Source organism: Ammodytes marinus (genome assembly GCF_949987685.1).
Source record: "Ammodytes marinus genome assembly, chromosome: 22".
NCBI classification, from domain to species: domain Eukaryota; kingdom Metazoa; phylum Chordata; class Actinopteri; order Uranoscopiformes; family Ammodytidae; genus Ammodytes; species Ammodytes marinus.
This window is the reverse complement of record NC_137226.1, coordinates 18,102,864-18,114,030: the sequence shown is the minus strand read 5'-3', so window position 1 is coordinate 18,114,030 and position 11,167 is coordinate 18,102,864. Positions and strand designations below refer to the sequence as shown.

At 40.4% G+C, this 11,167-nt stretch overlaps 1 protein-coding gene across 1 annotated transcript in view; it reads right to left on the bottom strand.

The window, feature by feature from the left end:
- Positions 1-606: 606 nt before the first annotated feature.
- The window catches only part of slc41a2b (solute carrier family 41 member 2b), a 37,472-nt gene continuing 26,911 nt past the window's right edge, over positions 607-11,167 (bottom strand). Inside the window, exons 10-12 of the mRNA XM_080050763.1 lie at positions 10,724-10,855; positions 9,332-9,480; positions 607-816 (exon numbers count right to left, since the gene is read on the bottom strand). Coding sequence (XP_079906889.1) covers positions 631-816; positions 9,332-9,480; positions 10,724-10,855 — 467 coding nt within the window. The 3' untranslated portion in view covers positions 607-630. The remainder of the gene's footprint in view (positions 817-9,331; positions 9,481-10,723; positions 10,856-11,167) is intronic.

Here is an 11,167-nt window from a genome sequence, read left to right as displayed (position 1 = left end):
TATTCACAGATTTTGACAACAAGCGTTCTCCAGAATCGCTGAGTACACCTTTAACTCTGGTGCAAACTTGACATTCTTGCCTCCAGCCCAGCTGTCTGTGTCTCTCCACTGGATTCATGAAAATACACAAGGCAGGCAAAAAAAAATATGTAGTTACAACAAGGCTGGTGAAACCCCAAAATATCCACCTGCAAAAGAGACATAGGTAGAAGAGCCAAGACTGATGCTCAGCTGTCAAAGAGTACAACACCTTGCCAACAGCAACAAGGTTCCCTCAGCATTCTGGGGCGGTAGGGCTGGTATGTTCCTCTTGCTTCCTCTTAACAAGATGATATGCAAGTTTGTGTGCAGATCAAAAAAAAGCTGTACCAGGGAAACAGTCTAAATGTATGTATTTTTGTGTGTATAAAAACCAAGCCAGGAGGAGCAGAAAATAGTTCTCAAAAACCCATGGTGTGGTTTTTACAGTGAGGTGAAGCAAGAAGGAATGTGCCGGCCAGCGATAAGAGAGCGCCCCCCCCCCCCACATTCCCACATGGTGAGATGTCAAGGCGGCAAAGTCTTCCCCCCCCCCCCCCCCCCCCCGTCTCAGCCCAAACGCCTCACTGTCAAAAGGCCTTTACCTCCTCCTCAGTCGCCCACGTCACTGTCTCGGTCCCCTATGACCCAGAGGAAGTGGAAGCTGAGGGCCAGCAGCGCTGTGCCCAGCAGGTCCCCCAGGGCGGTCAGGTAAGGGATGGAGAAGCTGTCCGGGTCTTTCCCGCTTCGCCACATGGAGTGAACCATCCAGTCTGATATACACAACAGCAGCAACACCTGCAAGGGAAGAGAACAAATGGAAATGATTATTATTGTTGCTTTTGGTTTTGATTATTGGTAGTGTTGTTGAATTCTTTATGTTATGAATTTCTGCGTGATGCTTTGGAAGTATATTGTTTCTGTTTCGTTCCAATGCCAATAAAGCTAATAGTGATTTGAAAGGGAGGGTTGGACTGGGACTTCATGATATGAAGACACTGCAGGAAGTGTATATATGCTTACATGGAAGGAATTGAATGATCCATTTAGGCCCTTTAAATGTGAATTAACAAACACATAACAGCCAGGCTAGCTGTTTCCCATTGTTTCCATTTATAAATGCTAAGCTAACATAACCGTCTGCTGGATCCTTCTCAACATTTACAGTACAGACGTAAGGTTGGTGGCAAACGTCAGTAAAAATGTAAAAACTCTACAAATATTCGTTGGAAAAGTGGGTTGAAAAGTTCATATTCAAACTGTGATGACCTGCTCAGAATGTAGGCTCAGACAATTTGAAGAAGTTTCCCTTCAAAATATATTCGAAACTTACGTTTTTTTTTAAAAAGTGACAGCCCTAATACGCCATAACTTTGAGCAAGTAAGCATTTCACTGATATGTTGTAGAGATGGGACTGAATCTGGCAACTATTGGCTGTTATTTTATAATCTTGTTTTTCATAAAACAATAAATAAAGAGTATTTTTTAATCAAAATAAGTGTAGCTTTTGACCTTACAGCAGAATGAGACGCCAGATGGAAACATTAAAAAAGGGCTTGTGTTATCGACGGCGGGAGGAAATAAGTGCTTGATAATGCTGTGCAGCGCGGCGTAAACACTTAAACTGCAGTGGGAACAGAGGAGGAGGAGTAATGACCAGAGCAGCCGAAGCGAGAGACCAGTTAAGAGTGTTATTCATAATTCGGCTATTCCACACACGGGAAGGGGAACGCTGCCCTGAGAAAAAAGGACGCGTCTATTAAAAGATAAGGAGGGGTCCATCATTTAAGGGGGAAAATGAGCTGTCCGGTTAGCTGGCAGCGCAAACATTCTAAAGACAAAACAAAAAGTCAATTGGAAGACATTGACATGCTAAGGGATATATCAGAGGCGTCAAGAGCTAGATATGTAATTGTAGAAAAACAACACAAACGTATGAGTTCCGATAACCTGCCGACGACAGGCCAACTTGTCTTTGAAAGTGTGGTGTGTTTTTTGTGATGGGAAAGTGTAATCCTGTTAAAACAACAATGGCCTCCTGCTTTCTGAATCCAATAATGTCCTGTTATGACACTGTGAACGCGTCCTCACAGGTGAACTACAGGCTCTCAATCCCCATCCCAAAGGTAAAGGTGTCATTGCTTTGTCTTTTTACTCATGATGACAGGGGCGGGGGGGGGGGCACAGTTGGGATATTGTTGCTTTCCTAGCATAGCCTGCTTCAAAAACTGGCAACACCAATCCATCATTTACAGTACACAGCTTCCCATAGGGAGATTTTCATATATTTTTTTTTCTCAAACAATCAAAAGACAGGGCAGGGAAGAGACTTGTGTGCAAAGTTGCAGGCTGTCAGTTGTTCCCGAGGATTAAGACGCATCCAATTTTCACATTTTCTCAAAAACAAATGACAAAAACGACAGAGTGCCGATCCATCATGCAGACTCCCTTCTCCGTCTCTCCGCGTGTTTTTCTTTAATCACGAGAGAAACAAAGTGTCTCCGAGATAAAGCTGTGTGATTTCCCGAGACGGCCCGTTGTTTGCCTTGCATCTGCCTATGTATCATCTTCTCTCCAATTACAAAGCACTTTACGCCTGGTGGTAGACTGGAAATGTAGAGCTGGAAATGAGGGTGTGAATACTGTTCTGTTTGTTGTAGGAGGATAGCTTCGACTGTGATCCCCGTGGCTCCTCTAGCAGAAGGAATCAAATTTTGTGCGCGATCACCGAAAGGCTTACCTGAAGTAGACGCGCCCGACAGTGTTGTTGTCATTACTCAAAATGACTCATGGGGGGGGAGACAGAAGTTACGCACCATAACTTTAAAAAAGGACATGGATAAGAACTGGGGGCCAAACTAATATAAGCAACAACAGACACTCAGAACTGTCATTCCTGTAAATTGTCTTAGGGACATAGACAAGTGTAATGACAGAAAATGGCAATAGAAAAAGAACACAAAAAGGCTGAATTGGAATGTTGAGTCAATGGTCAGAAAATTAAAACGAGAATCAGTGAGTCAACTTCAATGCATTCACACGTTTGAAGCTTTTCAGACACGCAAAACACTGTAGAGTGGAGTTTGCGGAGTGTATGCACTTCAGCTTAAATAGTACCCAGCAGAAATGTCTGTGTTAAAGTCTATCCGTGGCCTTAGTATATGGAATTACTGACTTAAATGATGTTAAAATCATAAGTATAATGGGTGTTATATGTGTTCAATTGGTCTGGTTTAAGCAATTCTCTCTGGCACACAGTTCCTTCTTGTGTTTGCTCAGATCCACCTCTGTGCATCACTTAAGTATGCAAGTGAACACACACACACACACACACACACACACACACACACACACACACACACACACACACAGACCCGCAAATCCTGCCTACGGGGACACACACACTGCATCACTTAATGTCACTCTATTTAGCTACTTCAGAACACTGCAGGTATTTTATCATCTTGGCAAGCATAATTGGTTTTCCGCTGTTACTCTTAAAAAAAAAAAATACGCGCTCACGGAAATGCTTGATTTGCAGACCATTACGGGGCGGCTTCGCATCGTTAATCCGATATTGTAAAATAACTTGTTTCTGGTGCATGACTTGAATGTAATCACGCTCAAGGTACTTGAATATACACAGACTCTAGAAGTTTTATTATGGCTTCATCTTTGAAATTCTCCTTCAAGTGTTTTAAAATGGGCCTCCATGGAGCTATTCTCACACACAACAAAAACAGCAACAATGCTTTTATCCGGCCCGTGTGAGTGATTTAAAGGTAACATATCATCAGCCTCATAGCATAATTGCCTACATCTACTCTACATCTACTTTACCCTACTCTATAACCCTTACAATATGACTTATCATAACATTGCGCCTTGATCTTGTCTCTTGCTTTTATATCCGTCGCATTGTTTTCATATGGAGGCTTCGTTGATGTGACGTCACTTCAGGTTCACACTGGATTGTGGGTCAGAATCGCCCAAATAGGATGCTGTTTTCAACACTAAAAATCTTGGCCGGGTGTAGTAGACATCCGGGTCTTACTAACCATCCTAAATCTGGCCACAAGAATAGGGACATGCTAAATATTTTTTCTACCATACTAAATAGTAGAAAGTGTGCGATTACGAACGCAGGGTCTATTTTGGAGAAAACTCTTGCTATGGTCCTTTATATTAGTCAGCAACAGCTCTCTTCTGCCTGTTAGCTTCTTCGAAAAGCAACCTTCCAACTCAGTTTAGCTCTCATATCCTGTACCATCTGCTGTCACTCCTGGATCCCCATGTATCTAAACATTCCTCTTGGCAAAATATATATACATTTTTTCATCTTGGCACTTTCTGTTAAACACAAAATTAATGGGTTTATTCTGTTTCAGTTGAATCCACCACGTTATAAAGGAAACCAAACTACCCACGGCATGTTGTGTCATGCCTATATAACAGTCCATCAGCAGGACATCATACAAACCCCAGTTCTGCTCAATAACAGTAACACAAGGCATCTCTCCATATCTCTCCCGCTGTTAAGAGACTGGCTAGTACTGCAAGGACACAAGAGCTGTGTTCAAAAAGCCCTACTAACGTCCTCCCTCCAACATACTCAACAAGTATATACTACATACTGTCTACTTAAACTGAAGTATACAGAAGCAATAAAGAATTAAAAAAAAAAAAACTTCTGTGTCGTTTAAAAAGACGCAATGCATTGTGGGGCGGTTGAGAAAGAAAAGTAACCTATCGATCCATACACAAAATCTTCCCGGAAGTAAGTACTCGTCCGGGCATTTCTCGCCTACACAAACTCGCATACAGAACCACAACATACTCAAATTGACGTCAACATTAGTAGGAGTAGGACGTTAGTATGGCTTTCGGTATGAGTAGGACATTATTATGGCTTTTCGAACACAGCCAGGGTCTTCCTAGAAATTCATCATTATGCGCTGGACACTGACATTCAGAAATATTGCAAAACATATGCACTATACATCTTGGTGGTAGCAGAAGAGAAACTGTAAATTCGCTGTGCAGAAAAACAGGGATCTATCAAGTAAGTGTTCAGATATTTATAATACAGGATATGTCCAACCTCAGAAATCTTGGTTGGCTTGTGTTTTTTTGCCTTACTTTTGACACAAACACATAGCCAGACAGACAGACAGACACACACACACACACACAGACAGACACACACACAGACACACACACACACACCAACAACCTCAGCTGACAGGATAAGAGATCAAGCAGCTCTTCAGGATATCGGATCTATCAGAACAACACTGATACCATCAGACATCCGGGCTTGTCTGAAATATTGAGGTTTGGGTTTCAGAGCAAGAGATGTTCAACCTATGCTGTATTTGACCCACTCATTTTCAGTATTATCAAATGTCCCAGCATCATAATTGCCATTGAACGTCACATTACCATAGTCACACATATTTATTACAGGTGCACTTTGTGAGGCCTATTTTAGAGTTAAGAGATGTTTTGATGAGCTGAACTGCTATTCTCTGTCCTTTATGTGACACCTCCGTCGCTTATTGTACTTTTTTATTGTACTTTTTTTATGACAACGCCTGTTTATCTGTGTGAATATACTGTGGGCTAATAGAGAATTTTTTCTAAAATCACGACTTGTGTATTGAGTTAGTTTTATGTTCCAACACTTGTTTGGTATGTCCATGTTTTTTAATTTTTTTTTCTCTATGGATTTGTGTAAAACCCTCAAACACTGTATGCCAAATTATAAAGAACTCTCAATTCAACTACATTTCTTCTTATTTTCCACTCAAAGAGACTGGACCGGGAGGCTTGCGGAGATTTCGCAATTAGTCAAGCTACTATTTCTAGCCCTAATTTTCACTTTAAATAGAATATTATTTAAAGACCGGCATGTGCAATTGCTGCTTATCATTGCTATTAAAAAGAAGCAGACTGCTAAAAGTCATTTTTTTTCACTCAAACTAAATGACATTATCAAATTCCGCCATGCTACCGGCATCTTTGCCAAACTTTATCTGGGCCCACAGAAAGAACGTTTTACTTAAGGATACAGGATATTACATAAAATCTTAAATGGACCAAAAGATTTTAGTTTGGAGATATACAGAGTGACATGTAACTAAATGGGTATATATCCTAATAGGTATGTCCAGTATTATTGTTATATTAGTAACACAGAAGCAGACCATGCAATATCATTATTTAAGACACTACTATTGTTGTGTATAGCTATTTTTATTTCTATTTATCTGTAAAAAACAACCAAATGTACCCTGTGATGGAGGCTTATCATATCATATCTTATCTTAACTAGCTAGATGAAGCAGAGGGTAGAGGTACAGACTATTGGATATTTTCAGAGTGATAGGGAAGGTCGAAATGTGACAAAAAAAACATTGTAAAATTGAACGCCACATGTATACTACAAGCTTATAAGTAGTAGGACATGAATGTGAACGTGTTAATATGCGTCCTCCTTTTGTTTTGTGTGTATATGTTTTAATGATGAGATGTGCAGGCTTGAAAATGTACTGTTTTGGGACAGAAAAGACCATCTGTGAGAAAAACTAAATAGTGAAACACATGAATTCTTCATTGTGATGGATTTTAATCTGACGAAAAAACATTTTATTTTCTTAACACAGGGTCTGGCACTTCTCCATGTGGCAGTATTAAAAAAAAAAGGTTGGATTGAATATGTCATTGAAAAAAAAAACTACTGTTAGTATTGAGCTTCCATATTAAATGCAGCAGTCAGCCAAATAATTAGTGTCTGCTCGTCTGCCTGTCTCTGTTAAAAACACACAGATGACAAAGAAGAGGAAAAATTCTGGGTGGGTAATTTCTGGGACATGCTCCAATAAACAATAATAACCTTGCTGCTGTGACGCCGTGCAGAAACCATCATTCAATGCACAATTCAGACAATTTACCCCCAATAGATGTCCCATAGACAGATGTACAAAATATGCATTATTCACATGCAGTGTTGTACCTGCCTTTTAGCCTGAGCTAGCTTGTAAATCCTGTCCCATATTTAAAGGAATACCAGGAATTCCCATACGGAACAGGTGTTCTATCATTATAAAAATCGCTATTATAATATAATGAATGAGGTTTTTCTTCCCTTGACCCAGTTGTCCTGTTAATCCTAACCCAACATTTTACCATGTGTGATGTCACACTAGTAAAATGTAGGGTTAGACAGTGGGACCATAAAATACTCTTTCTGCCTTTTCTCAGACTAGGATGAACCGATTTCTAAAATGTTTGCACATTTATGCTACATAGGACCTCAGAGTTCAATACACCTTCATATTCCCACCGGTGAAGTAGGTCTTTAAAGATTAAAAAAAAGCAAAGCAGTGTCTAAGGCCCTCCAATCCAATCGATAAATTGATCAGTGTTCCTCTTTTCAGTGACTGAAAAATCCTGGATCCAAACTTTGTGCCCTCACAACCCCACAGGGCCCGTCTTTGTCATTTGATGTTCTAACAAGGGACTAAAGTCCCCCTTAAAGCAGCTCTACTGGCTACACACTTAATTGATTTGGAAAGTGTCCAACTTTCGCAGTGGCCAGGATTACCCTACCGTTCCATGTCTGCATTTAAGATAAGGCCAGAGTCTTAATAAAAAGCTATTGACCGAAGCAACCCTTCGATGCATACACAACAACACAACGCCAGCTGAATATTTTAAAACAGATCGCGGTGCACCTGAAGAAATGAAAGTAGTTATTCATAATTTAAAGGAATGCTTCACCCAAACGGAACCGGCGTTCTATTATTATAAAATCGCTATTATAATATAATGAATGAGGTTTTTCCTTCCCTCAGTCTTCCCTTTGCCCAGCTGTCCTGTTAATCCTAACCATACATTTTACCATATGTGATGTCACACATGGTAAAATGTAGGACTAGACAGTGAGACCATAAAACGCTCTTTCTTGCCTTTTCTCAGGCTAGGATTAACTGATTTCAAAAATTGTTGCCCCATTTATACTACATAGGATCTCAGAGTTCAATACACCTTCATATTCCCACCGGTGAAGTAGGTCTTTAAATTATTCCTTCATAATTAACTTAACTGCTGCTCAAACAGCACAAAGGTGAGATTCTTTCAGGCATCACTCAAAACCACCACACTATAAGGATTCAGAGGATACAAAGAGCTGCTTCTCCTCCTTCACTCCAACTGGAAACACACATCCACGCATTTGACTTTCATTATAATGCCCATTCCCACCGACGACGCCTGTGAATAATAATGGAAATCAACAGTGCAGGTAAGATGAGCTTGAGCAGATGAATCAATGATGAGGTTTTACAATGATGATCAAATATTACTGCAATTATGGTTTGTGCCTGTGATGAATGAGTTATACAGGTGCTATTAAAAGTCACAGCCATGCGTCATGGCAATGTCTAATGACAGATGTCCTGCGTTCCAATCCCCATACTTCCCTACCATTTAGTGAGCCAGAAAAAGATATAGGATGTCCCAATACATGCACGTCAATTGTAGTATGCTGAAAATACCTAGATGCCCCATTAACTCCAACTGCAATTTGGAGTATTCGTCTTTATTCTTGACATTTCTCGACATAATGAAAAAAAAACATCCTTATCTGATTTGTCTTTACTCTCCTGTGGCCCTAAAACTCTTCTGTACTTTAGTATGTAGTGTAGTAAAAAGAAAGAGTATGTGATTTGGAATGCAGGGATGTTCTGACCATTTTTGGAAAACCTCAACGATGCAACAGAATCAGTAAAAAATGTCACTTGTTCATTTTTACTTTGCTGTTCTTCTCATTGACGTGTGTAATGAGTGTTGGAGCACAAGTACCAGTATGCAAACAACTTCTTAAAGTCTTTTCTGCATCTATGTGTGGCTAATACTGGTGGTGGGATTGGTGCTTGTGCCTGTGCTGTCTTCTATAGCCATTTTTAACTCTGACAAAGAAAAACATTAGCATAATTCTGTCTGTGCGTACACAGAAGCTTAACGTTTTTCTAAGCTTTTACTACAGTATATGTGTCAACTTTTTCCTACTATGTTTTGCTGTGGGGGAAATAATCATCTTGAGAATACATCTACTCTATTCTACATCTACTTTACCCTACTCTATAACCCTTAAAATATGACTTAGGCAATTATGCTATTAGGCTAACGAAAAGTAGATGTAGCTGTAGAATAGAGTAGATGTAGAGTAAAAGTAGAGTAAATATGATCTAGGTAATTATGCTATTAGGCTAACGATATTAAAGCTCATTAGAGTGGCCATGTGCTCACCTGCAGCATGGCAGCAGCCAGGTAGACAGACATGAAGATGGGGGTGAGTGTGGTGTGTCCGCTCTTCATCAGGTGGATGGTCCAGAGGAAGATCAGGTGACCGGGGATCACCAGGAGGAGGAGCACCTGAGCCGAGCGGTGATTGGCTCCTGAGGAAAATCAAAAAGGTGAATGCGAGATAATCATTGGCTGTGTTCGAAAAAGCCATACTAACATCCTACTCATACTAATGTAGATGTCAATTTGAGTATGTTGTGGTTTGTGTATGCGAGTTTGTGTATGAAATGCCCGGATGAGTACCTACTTCCCTGGAGGATTTTGTGTATGGATCGATAGGTTACTTTTCCTACTCAACCGCCCCCACAATGCATTGCGTCTTTTCAAACAACACAGAATGTTTTTCTTTAATTCTTTATTGCTTCTGTATACGTAACTGTAAACGGTCCGACCAACCTCGCATACACAATCGATCGTTATGTAGACAGTATGTAGAATATACATGTGAGTATGTAGGAGGGAGGACATTAGTAGGGCTTTTCGAACACAGAAAGTGCATTCTGGAGTTGGGCATTCTGCTTTATGTCAGAGGTGGGTTTTGCTTTACTTCTGTAAAGCCTTAACAAAATGACATACTGATGGAAATGTTTCTCTATATAGAAATTTTTTTTTTTGCCTGACGGAATCAAAAATATAAGCCAGAAAAGGGAGAGTGTTTAGGATATCCTTCCTTACTTTGTTTAAAGGAATGAATACAATTGTGCATGTACTCTTTGATGATGATGTAATAGTTTGTTGACAAGTTGTGCTGATTGGGGATCAGCCCACCCAATTGTCCCCATGATTCAGAGTCCTGCTGGTTTTTTAATTCTTTACTTTTAACAAGGAATGAATTCACACCGGAGACAGCTGCAGCTGGCAATTAGCTGCAGCAGCACAGCACTCACCGGGAACAGTGCTGAACCTGTGAACTTGCTGCTTCCTGACAGCTTTTTCACTGTGCTACCCGAAACCTACATTGCACAAGATTACTGTTTTACATTGTTCATTGAAAAAAGATTTAGGATACATTCCAATACATGCAAGTCAATTGTAGTATGGAGAAAATACATAAATGCCCCACTAACTCCAATAGCATTTTGGAGTATTTCTTCTTTATTCTTGACATTTCTCGACATAATGAAAAATTAAAAAACTTCCTTATCTGATTTTTTTTTCTCTCCTGTGGCCCTAAAACTCTTCTGTACTTTAGTGTGTAGTGTAGGAAAAAGAAAGAGTATGTGATTTGGAACGCAGGGATTGTGTTGGCCTAACCCCGAACCCTTTGATTGAAAGGCCAGTTTTCAATTACTTTTACTGAATGGCCACAATGCCCTGTGCCTGAACGGTACTGACCTGTGCCATAGAACGTGCGGCAGGGGTAATAGCAGCCCTTGGCCTCGTCTGGGACCTCTCCGGGAGCACAGTGGAGATGCAGGTGTGTGGAGAACCTGCTGGACTGGATGGCCACCAGGTTACCCCCGATCCCTGCACACAAACACAAGAGGTTACAGTGAATGTGTGGAGCAGAGCATTTAGATATGGGTTGGGTAGTCAATGAAGAGAAAAGGGAAGGTCAAGATGGCTGTTCATTCACAACAACCAAAACATTTGCATTTCTGAGGTTGGTACCAGTATTGATAGTACATATTTAGTTACTGTCTACTGTTTAGTTTTTGTGTCATGCATTCAGTTCCAATATCCTCGTTTCAATTCATATCAGTCAGATGCCATTAGAAACGTGGAGCGCCATCTGTGCTAACAAAATACAGGAGCACTTTACATTCACATAGTGCAGCT